General features: G+C 44.3%; 2 protein-coding genes across 4 annotated transcripts in view; both read right to left on the bottom strand.

Moving 5' to 3' along the window:
- Window positions 1-2,845, bottom strand: part of LOC310787855 (uncharacterized protein) — a gene marked incomplete at its 3' end in the record, with an annotated part of 38,095 nt that extends 35,250 nt beyond the window's left edge. Inside the window, exon 1 of the mRNA XM_083649318.1 lies at window positions 2,773-2,845. Within this exon, the coding sequence (XP_083505444.1) occupies window positions 2,773-2,792 (20 nt within the window). The 5' untranslated portion in view covers window positions 2,793-2,845. The remainder of the gene's footprint in view (window positions 1-2,772) is intronic.
- Window positions 2,846-8,694: 5,849 nt separating this feature from the next.
- The window catches only part of LOC310788183 (globoside alpha-1,3-N-acetylgalactosaminyltransferase 1-like), a 48,645-nt gene continuing 29,495 nt past the window's right edge, over window positions 8,695-27,844 (bottom strand). For 2 of the 3 annotated variants that reach the window (XM_083649708.1, XM_083649709.1), the window contains exons 7-13: window positions 27,223-27,276; window positions 27,091-27,123; window positions 24,195-24,329; window positions 21,003-21,135; window positions 19,421-19,616; window positions 16,633-16,852; window positions 8,695-14,112 (exon numbers count right to left, since the gene is read on the bottom strand). In XM_083649708.1, coding sequence (XP_083505834.1) covers window positions 13,971-14,112; window positions 16,633-16,852; window positions 19,421-19,616; window positions 21,003-21,135; window positions 24,195-24,329; window positions 27,091-27,123; window positions 27,223-27,276 — 913 coding nt within the window. In that variant the 3' untranslated portion in view covers window positions 8,695-13,970. The remainder of the gene's footprint in view (window positions 14,113-16,632; window positions 16,853-19,420; window positions 19,617-21,002; window positions 21,136-24,194; window positions 24,330-27,090; window positions 27,124-27,222; window positions 27,277-27,844) is intronic. The other variant, XM_083649710.1, reaches the window with a different exon arrangement.

Below are 27,844 nucleotides of genomic sequence, written 5' to 3'. Positions count from 1 at the left end.
GCGGTAATGCACTATAAACTGTTTGCCAATCGCCATAAAACTCAAAAGAAGAAGAAGAAGAAGGGCTCGGTATTGGAAACTAGGCAATATTGCCGAATACTCTGAGGGTGTATTCACACCTCTGGGTCGTTTGCTTTGTTCCGATTCAGGTATACAGTACAATTGTTGCATTTGTGCCTTGGTTCATTTGTGTTCACACAGCCACAAATCAAGCGGTCCAAATAGTATTGTAAAGCCTCCTGGATTGGCATGGAGACACGAATAGCCTCTCGGGATGGAAAACATAATTCCCAGAGATTTTATATGATTATAAGAATGCGATTTGTTAGACCTACATTGTAGGCTACGTCGGAGAGACCCGTGAGAGAGAGAGAAAGAGAGAGAGAGAGAGAGGAGGGAGAAAGTTAGTTATCACAAAGAAGGCTGGCTGATTACGCAACACAGTCTCACAGAAAATTGTAAAATAGCAACGTTTTGGACCAACGTTGCTATGTTACAATTCCGGCTCGAAAATTGTAAAATGGTAAAGTTCTGAGATTTTAGGGTTAGGGTAGGGGGAGGGGTTAGAAACAGAAAATCGGTTGGATTACCACGACTTGTTTTCATTTATTTAATGGAGACCAGATAAGTTGATCGAGTTCAAACTGCTGACGTGATGTGATGATTTCGTCGCCAAAACAGGATCTGAATTTAGGAGCGCCCGGCTAGCAGGGTAAGATCTGAATGAAGATGTTGTTTTTAAACAATAAAAATGCTCGTTCTTCAGGCCATTACGCACAGTGCAGCTGACTACGGCAGCTGTTTTATCCAAAAATGCGCACGGGTTCCTGCAGTTGTGTCGGATCACGTTCTCACCACAAACGAACCGCACCAGAGTTCGTTTAAGGGTGTATTCACACCTATCTCGTTTGGAGCAGTTGTTCCGAAATGGAGAGCATTTTCCCCCTTGGTGCGGTTCGTTTGGGGGAGTGTGAACACAGCAATCGCACTCGGATGCGGGACAAAACAAGCGGACCGAGATCGCCAAGAAAGGGTGGTCTCGGTCCGCTTCCAAACGAACTCTGGTGCGGTTCGTTTGTGGTGAGAACGTGAGCCGACCTCGATCCACCACAACAGCAGTAAACGGTGCGCATTTTTGGATAAACCAGCTGCCGTAGTCAGCTGTGCTGTGCGTAATGGCCTGAAGAACGAACATTTTTATCGTTTAAAAACAACATCTTTCAGATCCTGTTTTGGCGACTTGTGACTTGCATCGATAAACTTTGGGGGATTTTTGGATCATCACATCAGCAGTTTGAACTCAATCAACTTACCTCGGACCATGGGAAGCAACGTTAATGTGTTGAATCTCTAGGATTTTGCCTGTGTGCGGTGTGCTGCGCAGCACACCGCCCTCTCTCTCCCTCTCTCTCGCTCTCTCTGGTCTCCATTCAATAAATGAAAACAAATCGTGGTAATCAGAGCCAGCCTTCTTTGTGATAAGATTGTCTGGTTCAATCAGACAATCAGACTGATTGCATGTCTTCCTCGAAATGTCCGTTATTATTAAATGATTTATTAATATTTTATTCCTGACAGGACAGGCGTTCATATAGCCTATGTCTCGGCTAATCCTCATCTCCGTGATAGTAGCCTAATAGCAGAATTTGCGAGGGTCTTTGATCTTCTATCTCCAAATTCCCAATAGCCAAATAAATACATAGGCTTACATAGGCTACATAGCATACATCTCTCTCTCTCTCTCTCTCTCTCTCTCTCTCTCTCTCTCTCTCTCTCTCTCTCTCTCTCTCTCTCTCTCTCTCTCTCTCTCTCTCTCTCTCTCTCTCTCTCTCTCTCTCTCTCTCTCTCTCTCTCTCTCTCTCTCTGACGCCCGACATAGCCTAAAATGTAGGTCTAACAAAACGCATTTTTATAATCAGGAAAATCTCTGGGAATTATTTTGTCCATCCCGAGAGCCTAGAGTCTCTGCTGGCCAATCCAGGAAGTTTGACAATACTATTTGGACCGTTTCATTTGTGGCTGTGTGAACACAAACGAACCAAGGCACAAATGCAACAATTGTATCAATTAAGTACCTGAATCGGAACAAAGCAAACGACCTACAGGTGTTAATACACCCTAAAGCGGACCGAGACCACCCTTTCTTGGCGATCTCGGTCCGGTCCGCTTGTTTTGTCCCGCATCCGAGTGCGATTGCTGTGTTCACACTCCCCCAAACGAACCGCACAAAGGGGGAAAAAGGTTCTCTCTTTCGGAACAACTGCTCCAAACGAGATAGGTGTGAATACACGCTAACGCTACTCCCAAACTTTGGATAAGAACATTGTGATGAAAACGTCTATGTAGCTTGCGGCAATTTTAGCCGAGCCTGCAGTTGACTCAGGGGTTGCAAAGCCGAGACTCCGAGAGAAGCTGAGTCTCGCGTCGAGGATAGTAACATAACGACGTTCCAAAAGGGGCTAGCGCGTTAGCCTAAAGTAGGTTAGCATGCTACACTCGTGATAGATAGATAGATAGATAGACTTTATTGCAGACTCGAGGTCCATACAAAAATACAGTCAAATACACATAATACAAAAAGATTGAAGAAAACACACTCAGTGAGTTAGGTAAAAGGCTAATTAGCGCGCAGTTGAATGCAAACAGTTGGCTCAAGTCTACTCAAAGGAAATATTACTGGGACCAAACAAACTCTCTCAATAACCCAAACACAGTAAGCCATGGCCACAAAACACCAAAATAGCTAGACTAAAGATAAACCAGAAGACTCACCAAGAGAGAGGACACTGCATGTCTGCTTTTCTCTGTGTTCTTCTCGTCAACAGGAGGCCACGACGTTGCCAGTGTCAAGCCAGCTACAACAAAAGCCTTCACAATAAAACTCGGTGGGCACGCTCTCCCCCTTTCCAACGAGGACGCGGAAGTACCCCGAAAGCTGTAATTCTGAAAGTAAAAAACAAAAAAACAAAACAAAAACAGATCAAGTGAACAGATCTTGGATCTGTTTATCTCCAGTACAGGCCCCTGATCCAGTACATGATAAAACCATGACAACACGCAAACTAAAACAAAGTGAGTAAATAACAATGCAAATGGACAAAGTTGTAGCCTACTGCCATCAGCTGGTGTACAAATGACACTGTCTCAGCTAAAAACTTGTTCGAAAATGCCAAGGCAGAAACCACATTGAAACACATTATTTCCCGGAAAACGCTGTCTATATACAAATTGTGTTTTACGAGTGAGACCACCAACAGCCGAAGTCTGAAGGTTAGAAATACAAAATGAGAACCGAGGGTGTAGGCCTACATAGTTATTCGTAGTTGTATAAGAAGTTACTTTGGGAAACGTGGATTACAATCCTGTTTAAATATTTTTAGACTATAGAACTGATCTATAGAAACCACCTTCTTATGATTGAACCATTTCACAATCTTGATATGATTTGTTTTCAAGATTCAAGATTCAAGATTTTTTTTTATTGTCACTCCATGGTACAAGTATCATGTGTGAAATTCTTGTGCTGTGGATAGTACAAATATAACAGGGCATATGAGTGCAAAAACAACAAGAGACACAACAAGCAATAAGGCAGTATAGTGATAAGACAAGTCAGAGACAGTGGCATATTCACTGCACATAGGTGCACATGTCATGTGCATACTTTAGACGTGCTTAAACATTTTAAATTCGGCGTATTTGACATAGGCTACAGGTGCAAATAGCATATTCCTTATTAAACATACAATTAAACTCTGTGTTTTAAATTCGGCGTATTTGACATACAGGTGCAAATAGCATATTCCTTATTAAACATACAATTAAACATTAGACATACGTAATGGTAGCAGCTACAGTACGGTACAGTACGGCTACTAGCCACGTACACAAATAGTGTAGTAGTACTACACTATTTGTGTATGTTAAGGAGTCTCGTGGCCTGCGGGAAGAAACTGTTCCTCAAGCGATTTGTGCGTGCTTTTGGAACCCTGTATCTTCTCCCTGAGGGTAACAGGCTGTTGTGGGGATGGTTTGTGTCTTTGATGATCTTCAGGGACCTCCGGCACCGCTGTTTATACAGTTCATGCAGTTCTGGCAACTCACATCCTGTTACGTGCTGGGCCGCGCGTCTCACTCTCCGTAGCGCCCTGCGGTCCATGGTGGTACAGTTCCCGTACCAGGTGGTGAAGCAGCCAGTCAGCAGGCTTTCAATGGTGCCTCTGTAGAAGTCCCTAAGGATGTCTGGCCTTAGCCCAAATTTCTTCAGGCGCCTGAGTCCGTGTATTCGCTGTTGGGCCTTTTTGACAACAGTGGCGGTGTGGCCGGCCCAAGTCAGGTCCTGGTGGATGTTGACTCCCAGGTACTTGAAGCTGTCCCACCCTTTCCACCACTGTGCCGTTGATGGTGATTGGGGGGTGTGTGCCCCCCCCCTCCTGTAGTCTACAATGATCTCCTTGGTCTTGGAGACGTTCAGAGAGAGGTGGTTGTCCTGGCACCATTGTTCCAGGGCCCCCACCTCCTCTCTGTAGGCCGTCTCGTCACCCCCGAGATCAGCCCCACGACTGCTGTGTCGTCTGCAAACTTCACGATGGTGTTCGAAGTTTGAGTCGCCACGCAGTCGTGGGTGTAGAGGTCATACCAGAAGGGGCTGGAGACGCACCCCTGGGGCGCTCCTATGCTGATGGTCAGTGGGGAGGAGGTGAGGTTGCCCACCCTCACCACCTGGCGGCGGTCTGTCAGGAAATCCAGGATCCAGTCGCACATTGCTGTGTTTAGTCCCAGATCCTTGAGCTTGTGTACCAGCCTGGAGGGTACTATGGTGTTGAATGCTGAGCTGTAGTGAACAGCATTCTTACATAGGTGTCCTTCCCCTCCAGGTGGGACAGGGCGGTGTGGAGCACGTGTGCTACTGCATCCGCTGTGCTCCTGTTGGGGCGGTATACAAATTGTAGCGGGTCGTGGTCCGGGGGGAGTGTGGGGCGGATTTTTTGGGGAATATATAGCTCCATAATTTGATTCAGATTTTTTTTTGTAATCAGGTTGGTTTACTCAGGAACACCCGTCACAGTTTTCCTTACTGTGATTAATTATGTCCGTATTTCAGCTGTACCAGACGTCCAGCAGCTGTTGGTCTGTAAAGAAGAGGTTTCCCCTGAGCAGCTGGAGTGGGGCTCCAGTCTGGACCAGGAGGACCCAGAGCCCCCACACATCAAAGAGGAACAGGAGGAACTCTGGACCAGTCAGGAGGAAGAGCAGCTTCAGGAGGACCCAGAGCCCCCACACATCAAAGAGGAACAGGAGGAACTCTGGACCAGTCAGGATAGGGAGCAGCTTCAATGGCTGGATGAGGCTGATATCACTCAGTTCCCATTCACGCCTGTCCCTGTGAAGAGTGAAGATGATGAAGAGAAACCTCAGTCCTCACAGCTTCATCAAAGCCAAACTTATCTGCCTCTCTGTTCGAACAGAGAGGCAGAGCCTCTAGCCAGCAGCTCAACTGAACAGATGAAAACAGAAGCTGATGGAGAGGACTGTAAAGTATCAGAACCAGCCAGGAACTTAGATCCAGCTAGTCATTTACAACCAAGTAGTGCTGGCAAGACTTCAGACTCTTCTGAACCTGAGACTGAAGACAGTGGATTGGAAGGAGACTGGAGAACCGCATTCTGGGTTAAACTCAGAGAAAAACTGTGAAGTAGTTGTAAGTGAGAGTAGATCCCAGACCAAGGAGAAATGCTTTAGTTGCTCAGACTGTGGTAAAAGTTTTCGTCATAAAGGACACTTGAATGAACACATGAGGATCCACACAGCTGCTCAGACTCAGAGTGTGCTAAACGTTTTCGTAATAAAGGAGACTTGAAGAGACACATGAGAGTCCACACAGGAGAAAAGCCATTTAGCTGCTCAGAGTGTGCTAAAACCTTTCGTAATAAAGGAGACTTGAATACGCACACGAGTAGACTCCACACAGAAGAGAAGCCATTTAGTTGCTCAGACTGTGCTAAATGTTTTAATCAGAAAGGAGACTTGAAGAAGCACATGAAAATCCATACAGGAGAGAAACCGTTCAGATGCAGTGTTTGCACGAGACGTTTTAGTCAGAAGTCAAATGTCAAACAGCATAAGTGTTGTGGTGAGAGCAGCAGCAGGTGAACTGCACAGAGCTGCTGGTTGAGCTGAACTGTTCAGCAGTAACAGAACAAACTAGAGACCAGTGATGTGCAAGTTCACACGTCACAAGAGCTATCTCATGAACTAGTTCACAATTTAACTCCCGCAGGAGTTAACAACGCTCACTGTACATTCATGTAGTTGCAAAAGGCTGCGCGCAGCTTCACCCGTTCACCAAAATATGAGCTTGTTAAATGAACAGCACTCTTTTAGCAGGTTCATGCACAACACTGCTAACTGACACATCATCATCGTCCATCATTCAGGAGGAAACCCAAACCCTTCTAGTCAGTGTTGTGGTTAGGAATGCTGCCATATCTCAATACTGTTCATACACACATTTTATGATCAAAGTGTCTTAACGTTTTTCAGATCAAATTAGAAAATAAACCAACAATACAATTTGTACAATACAATTTTTAGATTGAGCTGGGATTCTTATGTTTAAGTCAACAATTTGTAATTCACCAGTTATATAATAGTTTATGTAAATAACTTTTTCTCCACAATTTTTTTCCCCTTCACTTCAGACTGAATATCTTTACAGCCGTTTTCCCACATGCGTACCGGAAAATTACCTGTAAGTCAATATCGGACATTTCCCGGAATTTCCCTTCACACCTGAGCGCTCGCAAGTGGGAATCTAGTCGTCAAATAGCCGGTATGTTGGGGGGTGGGGTGGGTTGGGGCGGAGAGGGCGGGGGGCGGAGGAGAGTGGCCTGGGGTCATGACGTATAAACTGTGCTGCAGGCCACTGAGGCCAGTCAGAAAAAACAACAAACAAACATGGAGCACTCTTTTGATAATATTGCTGACGCGCTTTTTCCTCAAACGTAGACAGCGACGCAGACAAATTAAGCCGAAAATGGAAAGGGATATACGTGCGAACAGAAACAGATTCATGTTCGCAGTCTTCTCCGCTCAACATCGTGCAGAATATGAAGACAGACTAAACCGGGGACAGATTATGACAGTGTTAAGTACCTCTGCGCTGCTGCGTGAGACAAGAGCCGTCTGGAAGCGAGAGAGACCAGGAGGGAATTTATTTTGGGAAGATGCTCTGAACAATTTTCAACACCACCTGAGACAACGCCCACTGATAGCGGAAAATGACTGGACCCGTTTCTCACTTGTGTTCGTTATCGCGCATACCGCTCTTCTGACTGGCTCGAAACTGGTGAAATGTCCGCGACGACGGGGTCGCGCTTATACCGGAACAACAACTTTCACACATGAAGGCATTAGACCACGTTCCGGTCATTTAGCGGTACAAAGCGCATGTGGAAAAACGGCTTACGTCTGATACTGTCTGATCCTCACAGTGTTGGGGAGTAGTGAACTACATGTAGTTGAACTACATTTTGCAGTAGCTTGCTGGTAGTTCAACTATACGGTACATTCATATTTGCGTAGTGAATCAAGTTTTTAAACTACTTTTTGGTTGTTTTTGTGTCGATTAACTACTCAAACTACAAACTACAATTTTGGGCAATAAAATGAAATGAATATATACATTTATTTTATTTTACCATTACTGTTGAGAACCCCCTTTTTCTTTCGTCCTGATCGCTTTGAAGGCAGCATAGACCGTGAAGGCAGTCAGGATCCATCCAGTGCTGCATGTGAGCGGCTTTTCAGCATTGGCAAGGACATTTTCAATGCCAAACGGAACCGCCTATCAGATATTAACTTTGAGAGACTGCTCATGTGTCGCATAAACAAGAGATTCTGCCCTGGCATCTAAGACTAGTGGAGTTTTTTTTTAAGATTGACATCAGATGTTACAAAACTGATTAGTAAGACAACAGACCTTTAACGACACACTCAAATCTTTACTGTTTATTTGTATGATAAAACAAAACTCAGAAGAACCCAGATTTGTTTACAACAACAAAATAACATTGAATGTATTGGTTGTCAACTATTGCAATAAACTCAATTGAGGCATATTTTTGTCTGCCATGTGACTTTATAGGCTTTTATATTTTATTTGTACATTGTAAATTTAATGTTTTTTTTGTTTTTTTGTACAAAGTATAGTTTAAACTACTTTTTCTGCCTAGCTTGTAGTTTCCTAAACTAAATTTCTCCCAGGGTAACTTTGCTGTAGTTCAACTACTTCCACGGTGAAGTAGTTGGTAGCTTCCTAAGGCTTTCAATGTAGCTTCCCCAACATGGATCCTCATAAGCTAGCACTGAAGAGGAAATTGAATCCATGTTTATAGCTGGGAAATATTTCAGTTTTACATGGTCCAAGACATGGTGATAAACATTGTGTACACACTACACAGACGTCATTCAGACTGTCAATATGTATGACTGTAAATTACGTGATTCAGTTTTTCTTTTACTATTTTGTTACCATGACTTACTACTTTATAAATTAATCCATAATAGTTCATCTTAAATGTTCCTTTCTATCTTTCCTTGCTTCCTTTTGGCATTTTGTTATAACACGACACACTCTATCACTATATAGCAGGGGTCCAATGAAAAAGAGGAAACTGCACACACACTGCAGAATAAAACATTTAATAGACATCATTTTGGCCTGGTGGCCTTTGTCAAGTCATGTACAAACAGAATAGAAGACACACACCTGGGCAGCACACCTGCAGCTAATTGGTTCCCAAACTGTGTGGTCCGCGGGGCTCCGCCTAGTGGTCTGCAGGGGCATCCCCCCCCCCCCCTTACAAACAGTTTTTACACATTAGTGACAGAAGTGACATCAGTGAGGTGGGTAGTGGTGTAAGTCATGTTTTGTGTCACGGAAGTGACATCATCACTTCCCGGGCAAAAGTTGGCATGGCACACAATTGCCAACTGTGATGTCACTCAGACAGTTGTGGTGTCATCAGTGATGCCAATCGAGCAACTGTGATGCAGTATGAGCCAATGGCACAGTTGCACGATGGTGCATAGTTGCATGGGGACACTTGCCCAACTGTGATTTGCTCAACTGTGATTTCACCCTGGCAGTTGTGATGTCATGAGTGATGCCACTCAAGAAACTCTGAATACTATAATTGGAGAGCCGATGGCACACGGTGGCATGCTGACCCACACTGTTGCCCAACTGTAAAAACGTTACATTTTGATGTCACTCGGGCAGTTGTGATGTCATCAGTGATGTCACTCAAGCAACTGATTGAAGGGCCGATGGCGCACAATTCAACAACTGTGATGTCATGGGCAGTCTCCAGTCTCGAGATTTCTAGTAAAAATATCGATCGATGGAAAAAACGATCCTGAGATAACAATCATATACAGTAGATACAGGTATATAAAGTAAAACACAGGAAACAGCAAACATTTACAAACCCCATGATGATGTTATAGCGCCCCATCAGGCTGATTAAAGATTTCTTGAGCAGCGTTTTCACATCGATACCCACTGGTCCAAACAGATGTCTCTGCAGCAATTTGAGAAACAATAGAACAATCAAAAAAATATAAAAATATAAATAACCGCCTGGCGGTTGTATGCCTCCACCAACAAGTCAAGTATAGCAGTTTACATCCATATCTGTCCAGACTAATACTCAGCCGCTGCGTGGCCTCGCCCGCAACTCGGCTGCTGTGTGGCCTCGCCTGCCCTATTGGCGCGCGCAGGTGTGTGTGTGTGTGTTGCTCACTAAATCGTATGCATCAGTGCAATGCCTCGTGTGTGTGTGTGCCCCATTATGATATCACTGATGACATCATCAGTGTGTGCGCGTGTAATATTTTATAAACCATAAGTTTCAACTGTTGTACTCTGCTTTCAACCCAGATACGTTACACAACACTTTTCTTGTAACATGACACCATTACATTTTACCGAAAAACTGGGTTGGTTCCTTAGTTTATGCTTTGTTCCAAAAACAATACATTCAGATTTTCCTAAGTGCAAGGATAGCTTATTGTTGCATAACCAGGTGCTGACATTTTGAAGCTCTTTACTGAGTGAAGATCTGACTGTTTCTAAGCATTCTCCGGTTAGCAACAAGGCGGAATCATCAGCGTACAGGAATAGAGGACATGCTGACTCCATGTCATTAATATACAACAAAAATAATAAAGGACCAATAATGCTTCCTTGAGGGACCCCACAGGTAAGGTTTCTAGGCTCGGAGAGTACACCTCCTATTTCTACCTTTTGGACTCTGTTGGACAGGTATGACTGTATCCAGTTCAGGGTCTCCTCTTAATAAAACCTATTGCCTTTAATTTACACATTAAGATTTGGTGGTTGACAGTGTTGAATGCTTTTTGAAGGTCAAGCATTGCCATACCACAAAACCTGCCATTATCGATTTGCTTTTTAATAAAATCAGTTAAGAAGGTCAGACAGGTATCATCCGTTGAATAAGATTGTCTAAAACCTGATTGAAAATCATATAAAATGTTAAGACTGTTGACATAATTGAGAATCTGCTCATGGACTTGACTTGGCTGGGATGGCATCCAAGCCTGAGGCTTTGTTGGGATCCAGACCACTGGTTTGGTGCTTGTAGAGATTGATACTTGGGAAAGAGAGAATTGGTCCTCCTTGATCCCTTTAGACTAGGGATGTCCGATATTATCGGCCTACCGATATTATCGGCCGATATTAGCATAAAAAAATCGATATTGGAAAATATCGGTATCGGTTTTCATGCCGATATATATATATATATTTTTTTTAAATACAGGGGAGTCTCACTGAGAGCAATGCTCTCTTTTTCAGGAGTGCCCTGTTCACATTCACACACACATTCATACCTGGAAGCTGACCAGTACAACCACAGTCTGATCTGTTGGCCACTGAGCAGCTCCACTGGAGCGGTTGGGGTTAAGGGCCTTGCTCAAGGGCACCTCAGTGGTGGTAATGAGGGAGGGGCAAGCGCTGCCTTTTCACTTTCCCCATCCCAGATTTATCCTGCCGGTCCCGGGGATTGAACCGACGACCTTCTGGTCACAAGCTTGCTTCTCTATCACTTACAACTTTAACACAACATGCATATTATATATTAAACTCTTCAGCTACATTAAGCTACATTATGTAACTTGTTACGTGAAATTTTGGTGGAAAAAAAGCCCGCTTATATCGGTATCGGTTGATATCGGTATCGGAAATTAAGAGTTGGACATTATCGGATATCGGTAAAAAAGCCAATATCAAACATCCCTACTTTAGACTGATGTTTTATTTTTTACAGGAGGTTCAGCAAAGTCATTTGAGTTAACAGTGAGTTTCTTCACTAGTTCATCTGCTATGGTTGCAAAAAACATTAAAACGGTTAGCGAGTGTAGCCTTATCGAAGCTTAAAGACCCATTGATATTCACTTTTGACATCATCACTGATGACGTCATCACTGATGACATCACTGATGACATCGCATCATTAGCTAATTAGCCTAATTAAAAAATCTGGCTCCGTAAGGTCACCCGCAGGGGTGCCCTTTAAACACGCTGAAGGTTTCAGCCCGATCGCACGTAAATCGGCATAGCTGTGACCGAACACACAACTTGAAACAAACAAACAAAGAGAGGCCACATACTAAATTTTATATAATAGCGGACCCGTGGGGTTAGGGTAGGCCCCCCTGGTCTGGACATCACATGTCATCAGGACATGTGATTAGGTGATTAGGTGATTAAAAAATCCGGCTGTCAGGTCTCTTTACAACCCCTGAAAGTTTCAGCCCCTATCGCACGTATTCTGCTCACATGCACACACACACGTGGACACTTCTCTTATTATAATAAAGTTATTTATTTATTTATTTTACCAGTAACTAGTAAAGTAAGGGATTACAATTGGTTTTCGCTCGATTGAAATGAATGAACGTGTCCCCGCTATTTGTGAGTTGTGTGGTTGTGTCATTATATGCGGCTGCAGCCAAGTACGTTGTTAACGTGGATGTAACGTTACATCTTGCCTCCGACGTGGTTTCACTGTGCATTCCCTCTCTTCTCTTGACTGTCTGCACTTATAGCGTTCGAGTGTCATGTGACCGTTGAACCGAGGCGATCATTCATTGAAGTATAAATGCAACAATGAGCGACACTTTCTTTTTCGCCTGTGACCATGTGCTGAGCGACACTCTCTAATATGTACAAATTAAGTTTTAGTCCCCTCTGGTCTGGAACATCATCATCATCACTGACGACGTCATATCATTAGTGACATCATCACATACGCAAAAGGCTCTGGACCAGTGCTGGGCATTTAAAAAGTAATACAATTACTTTACTTATTACTTGGTTTCAAAAGTAATTCCTTACATTACTCTTTACTTTACTATATTACCTTCGCTACGCCAGAAAAGGTGATATACAACCTGTTTAACCAGCTCCTTTTACAACTGAATCCACTTGATTGAAACAATACTTAACTTTACAGCAGGAGTCAACATTCAGCCAAACTGCAGACTTGTATTTATTTGCTTACCTGGCAACGCAGAAGCCTCACATAGCCAGACCTATATATCTCCACGCTTCCTTTTAGCGATGTGCCAGTACTGGAGAATGTAATGCAGTAACTTGAAGTTACTTTGATTAATAACTGTAATATAATTACTTTTGGACAATTGTAATCCCTTACTTTACTAGTTACTGGTAAAATAAATAAAATTACAGTAACTAAGTTACTGCCCAACACTGCTCTGGACAAAGTGTGGCTCTAACTTTTGTCTGCAAAAGTAAATGACAGCACTTGCACTGTTTTTGTAGAATGAACCAATATCGTTTTCTCAGCTACAGTAGTAAGCAAAACATTATGATGTCACAGTGAAGTTGACCTTTGAACTTTTGGATGTGAAATGTCATCACTTCATCATTATATCCTATTAGAAATTTGTACGAAATTTTGTAGTTAGCGTATGAATCCTTGAGTTACGGCCAAAAACGTCTTGTGAGGTCACAAAATTGTAATCAGTTCATTGTTGAGTCCAAGTGGACTATGTGCCAGATGTAATTAAATTCCCTCAAGGTGTCCCTGAGATATCACATTCATGAGAATGGGACAGATGTGAGGTCACAGTAACGTTAGTCTCAACGGCAGACCCAGAGTTCTTACGCTGATACACTATGTTACTGCATGCTCCAGATCTCTCTCTGGGTCTGGGACACTCCTCTCACCAGATGACGGACCCTGGCCAGTGATTGGGGACAATCAGTAATGACATTAGCGATCAGGCACGCCCACCCAACCTGACTGTTGACTTTTCAAAATGTGCCACTCTCTCATTGGTGCTACCACCTGTCAGTCATTCAATTGTTCCCGACTTCAAAACAGCAGCTGGGAATCCGAAGTGCCACAGACTCATTTATGTAGTATGCGGGGCACAGCAATGAACATGATTAACATAATATTTGAGTCTGGGGAGAGACTGCAGTGACCTTGACCTTTGACCATCAAAATCTCATCAGTTCATCCTTGAGTCCAAATTCCCTCATGGCATTCCTGAGATATCGCATTCACGAAAATGGTACGGACGGATGGACAACCTGAAAACGTCACCGGCACCAGAGTGGAGGCTCTAGAAATAACAAGTACGTAGTTTTCAGACGTTGGTTGGGTTGTATCTCAGGTATCTACTTTCATTTGCACACATTTTTGTCATGCCATGGTCAGCAGTGAGGAACTGTTTTCTTTGTAAAGAACAAAGAAAACAGTTAAATAACAAAAGCCCCCCACTTGGCAAATGAAAGTGGATACCACTGTAATTTCAGACATTGGGTTGTATCTCGGTGTAGTTTTCAGAGATTGGGTCATATTTCTGCGTAGTTTTCAGATGTTTTTCAGATGTTGGCTCATATCTCAACATAGTTTTCAGACGTTGGGCCGTATCTCAGCGTAGTTCTTGATGACTCCGGAGAAGCGGATGATGCGGACCTCAGGTGTTCTGCTTTTGAAGTCCTGCCAGAGGTATTCAGGGGACAGCACCTTACTGGGCTTATTGATCCACATGTACCTGCACACAACAGGAAACACATAAAAATATATTCAGAGAGCCGCATCACATGGAAGTCAATGGTGCTCATTTGGTCTGTGTTTAACCAGGAAATCTAAAAGTGTCAATGTATATCTATGAAACGATACTAAACTCCCAGTATCGTCCAGTATCACCCAGCACTGTGGAGTCATTCAAATTCCTGGGAACAACAATCTTCCAGGTGGCAGAAGAACATCACTGCTACAGTGATGGCGCACACACACACACACACACACACACACACACACACACACACACACACACACACACACACACACACACACACACACACACACACACACACACACACACACACACACACACACACACACACACAGAGTGCTCCTGCATAGATGCAGTGTTGGGTAGTAGCTTGCTACAAGTAGTGAAGATATTTAGCTTAAAGAGATACTCAACACTTTTTCCACTTTTTTCTGCTGAAAATCAATATATATTGGAAATTAGCTGTGTTCTTAAGGAATCCAGGTCAAAGTCCTGACATTTACTGTAAAACTGAGTAATTCCTCTTCTCTTCTCACATACCCATGCAGTTCCATACAATCCAAAAAGGCAAAAAGGCCAGCTGTAGACTCACATTTCCCTCTCTTTCTATTGGCAGAGCTCTTGATCATTGAGACCATTTACACCTGGCATTAACATGCGTTTTTGGGGATCAGATTGCAATCAGATTGTGTTTTATCACTTGAAAGTACAGGTGTAAACACCCCCAAAACCCATTGAAGAAGGATTGCAATCTGATCACAGAAAACGCATGTTAACGCCAGGTGTAAATGGCCTCAGTGACGTAGCTTGATCAGTGACGTCACCAAACCCAGCCCGCCCATCTCTCGTGCCTAGGCCCCTCCCAGCCAAAGTTTATAAAAGTGGCTGCACACCATGCTGGGCCTATGGAGTGTGGAGGATTGTTGGAGAGAGAGAGAGAGAGAGAGAGAGAGATTTGTGGAGCGTTTTGATTAGAGTGCATAGTGTAAATTGTAGTATTTAGTAGTTTAGGTTTAGTTTTGGAGTCAGATAGCCTAGGCTGTGTTTGTTTGTAAAAATAAATAAAAAATAAATGTCACATAATATATGTGAGAAGAGATGAGGAATTACTCAGTTTTACAGTAAATGTCAGGACTTTGACCTGGATTCATCAAGAACACAGCTCATTTCCAATATATATTGATTTTCAGCAGAAAAAAGTGGAAAAAGTGTTGAGTATCTCTTTAGTATTTAGTAGGTTATGTTTAGGTTTAGTTTTAGAGTACGTCAGATAGCCTAGGTTGTGTTTGAATGATGACAAAAAAAAGGCTTTGATGTAGCAAGCTACTTTTGCCATGTGTTGCTCATAGCTTAGCTTGCTACATTTCTCTGGGGTTCTCTTCAATGTAGTGAAGCTATATTTAATCTAGAGTAACTGGTACTGTAGTTTAGCTTACTACATTTTCCAAGTAGCTCGCCCATCACTGCATAGATGTTGCACCTCCCACCTCCCTATACATGTGCAATACAATGCAATTCATGCATATAACCTGTGAATATAATCCGTTAATACTCTTATCTCTATCATGTATATATTTTGCTAAAATTGCCAATTCTGATAACTGTACTTTTGCCAACGTTGTACTTACCTGTCACTTTGCCTTGCTACCGTTGTACTCTGCCACACTTGGCTGTAAATACTCTGTCCAATATCTTCTATCTGTTTAAATTTAGGTGTATTTATTGTCTTATTGTGTTGTCTATATCTCATGTAACGTGTGCACCTACTACACCAAGACAATCTCCTTGTATGTGCAAAAACATACTACTGTATGGCTGAAAAAAATAATTCTGATTCTGATTCTGATCACCGTCTATCATGAGCTCGCATCTCGCTGTCACACCTAAAACCCACCCGTAGCTGCCTCTGGACACTGCTGGGATGAAGCTAAACCAATAGATGGATTTCTCACACTGCTGGGATGAAGCTAAACCAATAGATGGATTTCTCACACTGCTGGGATGGAGCTAAACCAATAGATGGATTTCTCACACTGCTGGGATGGAGCTAAACCAATAGATGGATTTCTCACACTGCTCGGATGAAGCTAAACCAATAGATGGATTTCTCACACTGCTGGGATGGAGCTAAACCAATAGATGGATTTCTCACACTGCTGGGATGGAGCTAAACCAATAGATGGATTTCTCACACTGCTGGGATGAAGCTAAACCAATAGATGGATTTCTCACACTGCTGAGATGGAGCTAAACCAATAGATGGATTTCTCACACTGCTCGGATGAAGCTAAACCAATAGATGGATTTCTCACACTGCTGGGATGAAGCTAAACCAATAGATGGATTTCTCACACTGCTGGGATGGAGCTAAACCAATAGATGGATTTCTCACACTGCTGGGATGGAGCTAAACCAATAGATGGGATTTCTCACACTGCTGGGATGGAGCTAAACCAATAGATGGATTTCTCAGTCCGGTCCGGTCTGGCTGTGTACCTGTTGAGGTGGCTCTCCTCCTGCCAGGCAGCCTCGATGCCTTGCTGCGCGTCTTGCTCAAAGTTTTGTCGGCAGGTTTTCGCGAGCTGCTGCACCTCGGGCACCAACCCGCCAAACGCCCCGCCGCAGTAATAGAAGTCCCCCTCACCAGGAGCAACGTACGCTCGGGACTGAGGACGGCGCTCATATGGAAACCTGCTGCGAGGGTCCGCATAGTAACCTGGAGAGACAGACAGACAGACAGACATATAGTAGAAATATGTAATATATATATATATATATATATATATATATATATATATATATATATATATATATATATATGCAAGCAAAACACTAATGAGGGTTTCCAACTTCCATGATTGGATGTTGGAAACCCTCATTACTGTTTTGATTGCACCTGTGTTTACTCTGCCTTTTTGACACAAAATGGCCCCGTGAAAGGGGGCAATTTTCAAGAGACATGAAGTCTTGGACTATTTTCAATAATGAAGACTACTTAACTCATTGAGTGCCAGCCACTTTTGGAGAACGGATGCTCCCAGTGCCAGAGTTTTCAGAGCGTTTTCAGTGATTTCTCGAGGCCCACAGAATATTGTGTGATATTACTATGTAAACACCGAACACGCACAAGAACGAGCTGGCTCTATTGTATCATCAGCAAAAAAAAGTTTATTGATACCATTTTCCGTTCTTTAGTTATGAGCCGGAGAAGATAGGTTGTTTTCAGCGTTTTCAGGCTTTTCAAATTATTAGCTGAGATAATCCGCCTTTTGTGAAATGCAGCATTTCAAGCACATTCACTGAGTCTGAAGATAATATTTTCTGATGTAGTGACGTAGTTGTTGTGTGATGCCCTGCGTGCACCACCCCCCTCCCCCCCTCCCCCCGTAAACTCCTCCCCACACTGCACACAGCCTCACGCAACCATTATATTTTCGGAGTGCTGCGTTTGTGTGCTGCTGTCGGCTCTCAGCGCCACAGCAGGGAAGAGCCAACCCGGATTGCTGAATGGTTTGGCGTCAGGGGCTGCTTTCCTGGCTGCTAATCGGGTGGAGAAACTATACAGACAGACAGACAGACAGGGACAGAGGGGCTCAGTTGTGAGCGCGGATTGACTCCTGTTCGGAGCCAATGTCAGCTCCCGCGACAGAGCAAATGGCTCTGGGAGCATGCATCGGTTTGTCTTTGATCCACGGCTTTTAGGCTGTTTCTCGGACCTGTCTCTAATCTGGACTGCACCGAGCAAGCACTGTCGCCACCTAATGAGTCCGTAAAATAGGTTATACACCTCCAATAGCTACTATAGTTGTACAGGAGCTGCGGAAGGCTTTGATCGACGTCCCACCGTCAAAAAACGCATTGGACGTCGAAGGACGTCCGTGGCATTCTACGTCACTATTTAATTGGACGTCGAAGGACGTCCATGGCATTCAATGAGTTAACAGCCAACGCCCAGTCTCGTCATATCACAGTGCACGCCCCCTTTCTTTGAGGATGTCTCCTCACCCATTCACAGTTTACCACACATGTGGCAATAACCAATCAGTCCAAGGTATTCCTCTCCAGCTGATCCCAATCACCTAATCAGCGTAGTATATCAGGGTCCATGTTTACTCTGTTTGCTATGTGCTGTGTATGTGTCATTCTCAGTTGCTGATCATCATCGCTGAAGCAATTGTTTTCGCCCCACCTCCTCCCCTGACCACCACCATCGGTCATGACTCCTGATTGAAGAATTCCCTATGGGGGATTTCCTATCCTATTCTTCACTGACGACGCCCTCTCATCATCTCAGGAGAGCGTCATCATATCATGGAGTCATACGCCAAAATTAATGTTGTATCATTAAAGCTTGTTATACTTTCTACTAGTCTCTCATTATTGAACAACCATGAGACCAACCATGAATCTGCAATGGCATGTTCAAAGGTGGCCAGTAAGAGAGAAGTCGGCAGTGAAAACCATCAATTCAAAGAGGAATGAACTGAAAAATATGCGTTCATCCTACCGCCAATGAGCACCAAACCGATGTGCCTAATAATTTGCCAAGAAACACAATGTGAAACCCCACTATGACACAAAACAATGTGAAACCCCACTATGACACAAAACAGTCATTTTGAAGCAACCTGATCCTCAAAATTCAGTGCTAAGAAGCACAGAAATGAATGGGATGAAATCGTCATATCAAGGCACATGCAGCACAAGCCACCTTGTTTCCCCTCATTGATTAATACAGTTGATCTGAAAATAGGTGAGTAAACTCTGCCTCATTTCAAAGAGGTGGCTAAACTGTGTTTACTTGCGTTTACCTCCACTGTTAAATAAAACATAAAAACAAAATGTTTTATGTTTTTAAGTTATTATTTACGCTATTATGAGAAGTCAACTGTTTGAAAAGAAGATAACAAAGAACAATTCATAGAGTTCATGTTGACATTTTCACAATAGGATTTCGGCTTTTCCAGTTGTATGAAAGCTTGAATGACCTTAATAAACGAACCTTTGGACCTTTGAAAATGTACATTGTGGACCTTTTAAGATTTGTATTTGAGTAACTCTGCTCTAGGCCTGTTTTACAATTATGAAATAATTTAGGTTACTGGTTACTACAATAATTAGGTCTACTTTTGATTTGGTAAGTAGGCCTACTTTTATCAATTTCAGCCAAAATTCTGCAATATTCCATGTTTTACAGTTGATTCAATTTTTATTACCAAATTCCGTGATTCTGTAATTTTTTTCTGCATTGTGGAAATCACATGGTGGTGTCTGTGGTTGTGACCTGGGTGAATGACGCCCACCAGGGGGCTCAGAGACTCGGTGCCCCAGCGGCCGTGGAACTTGGAGTCCACGTCCAGGCAGAAGATGTAGTCTGCCTGGCCCAGCAGCTCCTCCTCGATCAGCCTCTGGATCAGCTCCATACGACGAGCTGAGATCTCCTGCCAACGCCTCGAGGTGGGCACCTCACGTACTGACAGCTAGGAGAGAGGAGATGAGAGGAGGAGAGATGAGAGGAGAGATGAGAAGGAGAGGAGAGGAGGAGAGGAGAGATGATGAGATGAGGAGAGAGGAGGAGAGGAGAAGAGGAGAGAAAGGAGATGAGAGGAGGAGAGGAGAGAGGAGGAGAGAAGATGACGGGGAGATGAGATGATGAGAGGAGGAGAGAGGAGGAAAGGAGATGAGGAGGAGAGGAGATATGAGAAGAAGAGAGAGGAGAGATGATGAGAGGAGGAGAGAGGAGATGAGAGATGAGTAGAGGAGAGGAGATGAGAGTGGGAGGGGAGGAGAGGAGTTGAGGGGCAGAGAAAGGGAGAGAGTGGAGGAGAGAGGAGAGGAGAGGAGAGGAGAGGAGGAGAGAAATAGGAGAGGAGAGGAGGAGAGAGATAGGAGAGGAGAGGAGAGGAGGAGAGAGGAGAGGAGAGGAGGAGAGAGAGAGGAGAGAGAGAGGAGAGGAGAGGAGAGGAGAGGAGAGGAGAGGAGAGGAGAGAAGAGAAGAGAAGAGAAGAGAAGAGAAGAGAAGAGAAGAGATAGGAGAGGAGAGGAGAGGAGAGGAGCAGTAAGCAATAATGTGGCTTGCAGCTAAGCTAAGGTTATGCCAGTTCTTGGCTGGAGCTCAGACAAAGCAGTATTGAATTCAAGAGACGAAGCTCTTGTGGCTTTTTGACAACAGAGCTGCAGCCATGTTGTTGCCTTCAGTTCTTAACAATTTAAGCTCTTTGGCAAAATCAGATGATGTACAAATACATATTAGAATGTTTGAAATAGAATACCAACATTTACAGGTAGGACAATTGACTGGAGGAGGGCTTTAAATCTGTCAAGGTTGTAGTTTTCTGTAGACTTAGGTCAGGCAAAGCTGAGTGAACGGTATATTCTGTAGTATTCACTGTGTGCTGAAAGCAGCATCAGAAGCAGAGGTTTGGGTAGTGTAGCGGTAGATTCCCTGCCTACCAACACGAAGGGCGCAGGTTCACGCTCCTGTGTTACCTCCGTCTTGGTAGGGCATCCATACAGGCACGATGGGCTGTGTCTGCGGGTGGGAAGCCGAATTAAGGGTATGTGTTGCTGCACCAGCGCCTCCTCTAATCGGTCGGGGCACCTGTTCGGGGTGGAAGGGAACTGGTGAGAATAGCGTGATCCTCCCACGTGTATGTCCTGCCGGTGAAGCTCCCCGCTGTCAGGTGAAAAAGAAGGGCTGGCGCATGTGTCGGAGGAAGCATGGTGCATGGTGAAGCATGGCTCTTCCCAGATCAGCAGAGGGGGTGGAGCAGTGACCGGGGCAGCATGGGGAAAATTGGCCAAGTAAAATTGGGGAGAAAATGGGGGGGGGGGGGATCAGAAAAAAAGAAGAAGCAGAGGTTTACCTGTCTGCCAGCGGCCATCTTGACTGTGGGCACGTTGTGGGGATGGTCAGTGAAGACGTAGTAGGTCACCCTGAAACCAACGAAGAAGTGCTGCTCCGCTGTGCGCAGGTAGTCTGGCAGGAAGCGGATGTACCTGACAGGAAGTCAGAGGGGTCACACGCTGCGTGGTCCCAATGAGACCGCCGCCGCCGTTACCTAAGTACGTTAACTCTTTCCTCCCTAATGACGACTTCTTTCCGTCAATCCGTGTTATAAAATCGATGGCTCTGTTATGCGCACCTTGTCAAATAATCCAGCACTTCGAGGGTTAAAAACATGCGACGGCCAAAACCAGGAAGGAGAGGAGAGCCACGCGCAGAGGCGTCATGCCCATTGAATGTGAGGGGGCAATTGCTCTTTTTTACTGTATTTTTTGTATTTTATTTCATTTTGTTACTATGGTCTTTATAAAATGTAGTTATGATCATTTTATATAAAGAGTCAAACATATGTCTAAAATTGATGTCATTGATCATTGGTTCCCAAACTGTGGTCTGCCGCCTGGTGGTCCGCCAGATAATTGCTTTTTTTTTTCTTTCTTTTTTCTTTTTTACATGCACATTAACCCTGAGGAGTAGCCCCATTTTCTCCCCAATTGTACTTGGCCAATTCCCCCCCTTGCTGCCCCGGTCGCTACCCCCTCTGCCAATCTGGGGAGAGCCGTAGACACACACATGCTTCCTCCCATACAAGTGCAGTTGCCAGCCACTTCTTTTCACCTGACGGCAGGGAGCTTCACCGGCAGGACGTAGCCCGTGGGAGGATCACGCTATTCCCACCAGTTCCCTTCTGCCCTGAACAGGCGCCCCGACCGACCAGAGGAGGTGCTAGTGCAGCGACCATACCCTTATTCCGGCTTCCCACCCGCAGACACAGGCAATCGTGCCTGTATGGACGTCTGACCAAGCCGGAGGTAACACGGGGCGCGAACCTGCGACCCTCGTGTTGGTACTAGGCAGGCAATCTACTGCTACACTACCCGGATGCCCAAGTCTCGAGTCTTTGAGCTAGAGTCCAAGTCAAGTCTGAAGTCTTTGAGATAGAGTATAAGTCATGTCTCAAGTCTTTTGGTCACAAATCCAGCCTTTTTTTTAAAACATCGTCCTAACTAATTAATTTGAATTACGATTCAAAATCGATTTAACGTGCAGCCCTGATATATATATATATTAATTCTGTCAAATGATTAATTTTCTTAATCGCGATTAATCTTGTGATTAACTATACGGTAGTTAATCGCGATTAATCGCATCTTTGTATCGCATGTTTAAAATGCCATTATTTTGCATTTCAAAGCATTTTTAATTCGATATTAATAATTCTTACCAGTGTGTCGTGATTGGGAATCAAATGAATGCAAATAAATGTACTTTGTGATCTTGAATTTTAGATTTATTTTCAATTCAATGGAAGTGCAATGTAGACAGGAGGTAACAATGTCTACAAAATATATCTTGAACAGAAAATAAATGCACAATTGTAAACAGTGCAGTACACGCTCCAGAACACTAGCGTAGCCAGACTTGGCTCATTGGGTGTGCCACAGAAAGCCAGGGTATGCCAGGGGGCGGACCAAAAAAATTGGGCCTTTTCAAACCAGATTTAGAGGAATATTAACTCATTGAGTGCCAGCCATTTCTGGAAAACGGATGCTCCCAGTGCCAGCCCTTTCAGAGCGTTTTCAGTGATTTCTCAAGACCCACAGAATATTGTGTGATATTACTATGTAAACACCGAACACGCCCAAAGAACGATGAGACTCTCTTGTATCATCAGCAAAAAAAAGTTTATTGATATCATTTTCCGTTCTTTAGTTCTCAGCAGTAGAAGATAGGTTGATTTCACCAAAAACAGACGTTTCAAACTAGAAGCTGAGATAATGAGCCTTTTGTGAAATGAAGCATTTCAAGCACATCACTGATTCTGAAGCTAATATTTTCTGATGTAGTGACGTGGTGTAGTTGTGTGGTGCCCTGCGTGCCCCACCCCCCTCAACTGCAAACTCCTCCTCCGTGGGAGTGTCTCTGGTGGCTCTGCTCGAATCTCTGCTACCTGCGTCAGGCGACGAATCTCTGCATGGAGCTGGGATAAACTCATCCCCACACTAACACACAGCTTGCATGCTGGATGGGAGAAACTCACCCCCACACTAACACACAGCCTGCATGCCGGCGGAGCTGGGAGAAACTCATCCCCACACTAACACACAGCCTAACACGCACCCAGCGTCTATTTTCGGAGCACTCCGCCGTTTTTGTGTGCCGGCTCCCAGCGCGACACCGAAAAGCCAAACTGGACTGCTGAGAATGGTTTGGCTTTTCGGTGTCGGGTGCTGCTTTTCTGACGGCTAATTGTGTGGAGAAACTATGCAGCAGAGACAGAGGGGCTCAGTTGTGGGAGCGGATCGGCTGCTGTTCGCAGCTAACATTAGCTCCAGCCAGAGCAATCTATTCGGCTCTGGCTCCAGCATGCATCGGTTTCCGTTTCATCACGGGGCTTCTTCTGCTGTTTTTCCTCACCTTTCTCTAATCTGGAGAGCACTGTCGCCACCTAATGGGTCCGTAAAATAGCTTATACACCTTCAACATCCACCATATTTTGACAGGAGATGCATCAGGCTTTGCTCCACGTCCCACCGTCAAAAAACGCAATTGACGTCTTTAGACGTCATTGGCACTCTACGTTACTATTTGAATTGACGTCTTTAGACGTCATTGGCACTCAATGAGTTAAGATAGGACCATATGACCATAACCATCAATGTTTGCTCCTTTTCACACTCATTATTAGCAGGTAGAAGCAGTCAATTAAATTGTATTTTTTGGCAACATGTAAAACCACTTTGGTATCTCAAAACTATCTAGCGGCGTGCGATTAACGCGATAAAAAAAGAAAAATGCGTTATGGTCGGCCCTTAATCCCATCGTGATTAACGCGTTAACGCTGACAGCCCTAATATATATATATATATATATATATACAGTATATATATAGAGTGGAGGCTCTATTAGTGAAAATCATCACAAACGCTGGCGGTGGCTGGCAACGTTTTTGAGCTGGCTGGGAAAGAGTTAAACATATTAATTCTGCACTCTCATACACACACACACACACACACACACACACACACGTGTCATTTGCGCATGCTCTTACTTGCCCACAGCGAACACGGTGGTTGCTATGGTGATGTTCTGCGGCCTGTACATGCTGTCGAGCAGCTCAGGGTCAAAGGTCGACTCCCAGACCACCGGCGCTAACCAGGGGGTCACTGTCACCACGTCAGTACGGCTACACACACACACACACACACACACACACACACACACACACAGAAAGAGAGAGAGAGGGAGAGACACACACCGACGCACGCACGCACGCACACACACAGAGACACACACACACACACACAGACACACACACACAGACACAATGAATTTTTCAAAATTCCCACAATTTCTACAGAATGAAACATAATTTATTTTATTCAAACCTTAATCCCGGTTTCCCTCTAATGTTGTACGTGTAAAGAGGGAGAGGGAAGCAACAATGTGGGAAACTAACTAACTTCACCGCGGTGCAAAACCCCTCTCTTTAAATCCAGCGTTTGTTTTGGTCAGAGGCAGAGCCTTGATGATAAGAGAGATGAACGGAGCGGAGGAGAGAGGGGGAGAAAGAGAGAGAACTAGAGAGAGGGGGAGAAAGAGAGAGAACTAGAGAGAGGGGGAGAAAGAGAGAGAACTAGAGAGAGGGGGAGAAAGAGAGAGAACTAGAGAGAGGGGGAGAAAGAGAGAGAACTAGAGAGAGGGGGAGAAAGAGAGAACTAGAGAGAGGGGGAGAAAGAGAGAGAACTAGAGAGAGGGGGAGAAAGGGAGATAACTAGAGAGAGGGGGAGAAAGAGAGAACTAGAGAGAGGGGGAGAAAGAGAGAGAACTAAAGAGAGGGGGAGAAAGAGAGAGAACTAGAGAGAGGGGGAGAAAGAGAGAGAACTAGAGAGAGGGGGAGAAAGAGAGAACTAGAGAGAGGGGGAGAAAGAGAGAACTAGAGAGTTGGGGAGAAAGAGAGAGAACTAGAGAGAGGGGGAGAAAGGGAGAGAACTAGAGAGAGGGGGAGAAAGAGAGAGAACTAAAGAGAGGGGGAGAAAGAGAGAGAACTAAAGAGAGGGGGAGAAAGAGAGAGAACTAGAGAGAGGGGAGAAAGAGAGAGAACTAGAGAGAGGGGAGAAAGAGAGAGAACTAGAGAGAGGGGGAGAAAGAGAGAGAACTAGAGAGAGGGGAGAAAGAGAGAGAACTAGAGAGAGGGGGAGAAAGAGAGAGAACTAGAGAGAGGGGGAGAAAGAGAGAGAACTAGAGAGAGGGGGAGAAAGAGAGAACTAGAGAGAGGGGGAGAAAGAGAGAGAACTAGAGAGAGGGGAGAAAGAGAGAGAACTAGAGAGAGGGGGAGAAAGAGAGAGAACTAGAGAGAGGGGGAGAAAGAGAGAACTAGAGAGAGGGGGAGAAAGAGAGAACTAGAGAGTTGGGGAGAAAGAGAGAGAACTAGAGAGAGGGGGAGAAAGGGAGAGAACTAGAGAGAGGGGGAGAAAGAGAGAACTAGAGAGAGGGGGAGAAATAGAGAACTAGAGAGAGGGGGAGAAAGAGAGAGAACTAAAGAGAGGGGGAGAAAGAGAGAGAACTAGAGAGAGGGGGAGAAAGAGAGAGAACTAGAGAGAGGGGGAGAAAGGGAGAGAACTAGAGAGAGGGGAGAAAGAGAGAGAACTAGAGAGAGGGGGAGAAAGAGAGAGAACTAGAGAGAGGGGGAGAAAGAGAGAACTAGAGAGAGGGGGAGAAAGAGAGAACTAGAGAGTTGGGGAGAAAGAGAGAGAACTAGAGAGAGGGGGAGAAAGGGAGAGAACTAGAGAGAGGGGGAGAAAGAGAGAACTAGAGAGAGGGGGAGAAATAGAGAACTAGAGAGAGGGGGAGAAAGAGAGAGAACTAGAGAGAGGGGGAGAAAGAGAGAGAACTAGAGAGAGGGGGAGAAAGAGAGAGAACTAGAGAGAGGGGGAGAAAGGGAGAGAACTAGAGAGAGGGGGAGAAAGAGAGAGAACTAGAGAGAGGGGGAGAAAGAGAGAGAACTAGAGAGAGGGGGAGAAAGAGAGAGAGAGGATGCAGCACTGCGCTCTCAAAGCCTCCGCTGTAAAAGTGTGGCTGTTTTCTTGACAAGGAGGTTTTGGTGCAAAACAAAATGCTTCCAATCAATTGAGAATCATGAAAAAAGTTTGATCCCTCACAAGCTGATTCACGCAGAATTAAACATTTTTGATCTTTCCCATAAGGTTCCAGGTACCACAACTTCCTGCAGCTGTGACGGGTTTTCCTACTGGAGCTGAAAAAACTATTTTTGATATGTCTTAGTAGTAGACACCATTATAAACACATGTATATGTCTTAGTAGTAGACACCATTATAAACACATGTATATGTCTTAGTAGTAGACACCATTATAAACACATTAGTAGTAGACACCATTATAAACACATTAGTAGTAGACACAATTATAAACACATTAGTAGTAGACACCATTATAAACACATTTGTGAATAAATTTATTGGGAATTTGTTCCCAGATTTTTTGCAATATTTCAGACATCTTTGAAATTGGTGCAGTATTGACCAAGATGGCTTCAGTTGGCAGCAGCTTTGCCCACATGCCCCGCCCCCTACTGCACAAAATTAGCTTGTTTTGAGATTATTCCATCATGACATTATTATAGAGAGATAGAATTGACCTTCTGTCTCGCCAGAGTTGTTTTGTTTGCCAGAAGTCAGCTGTTGTGGGGAAAGCTGGGAGCCGCCATGTTCGTTTGGGGCAAGCTGGGAGCCGCCATGCTCGTTTGGGGTAACAGATAGTGGAGCTGAATGATTTTGTAAGTTATGGCTGAGAACATCACACATCCTGCAATGTGTTGTGACTATTGCACAAGCGCACATTGTGATGACGATGCTGAAATTATATATTGTGCAGCCCTACTTCAGAATATAAAACTGGATATGTTGGTGTCAGTTGTGCTACTCACCCCACCAGGATGCTGGGCTGCTTGTACTGCAGACTGCAGAGAACAACACAGTCAGGTTAGCATCCAACACCTAGCAGCACTGCACTTTACTCATGCTAAAACTATTAGCATTAGCTTCTGGAGTGTACTTACTGGTCAGGAGCCACCAGGTGGAGCTCTCTGCTCTTTGAAGCAGCTTCTCCCTGACTGGAGGACAGACACACAGACAACAACTGGCTCTTTACACTAAGTGAAGAAGAGTTCATTTGCAAAAGCAGAAAAGATACCTGTTTGTATTTTTCATCCTTTTATATTATATGTTGTATTTATGTTGTAATTTTTATTTATTTATTTTTTATTATTATTATAAATCATGAATAAAACATTTTCACTTGTACATTTGTCATTTTCCACATAAATCACCCCAATGTTTTTAAAGCAGCTACGAGCAACTTTTTCGATTGTTATTAAACAGTATAAATTTAATATCAATGCATCACATCTTACCTCTAATAGTCGACGAGACCAACGCAGAGTAGTCTCGCTTGAACCCCGAGTGAATCGGCCAGTGTTAGTGTGTCTGTAGCCAGGGCAGATCAGGAACTGAAATGAAACGGTTTGCAGCAGCCACTTCGGCCATAACCACAAAATAACTTCCAAAAAACCTGTTAGAATATAACGAGAGATGTTCCCGCGAGTATGCGTGGCGTTCACATTGTTTATGTTATGTTGCTAGGCAGCGCAAACGGCGTAGGAAGGCAGCTGCGTTTCACTT

Source organism: Poromitra crassiceps (genome assembly GCF_964638095.1).
Source record: "Poromitra crassiceps genome assembly, chromosome: 13".
NCBI classification, from domain to species: domain Eukaryota; kingdom Metazoa; phylum Chordata; class Actinopteri; order Beryciformes; family Melamphaidae; genus Poromitra; species Poromitra crassiceps.
The sequence above is the reverse complement of the archived record's forward strand: the minus strand, read 5'-3'. Positions and strand labels throughout refer to the sequence as shown.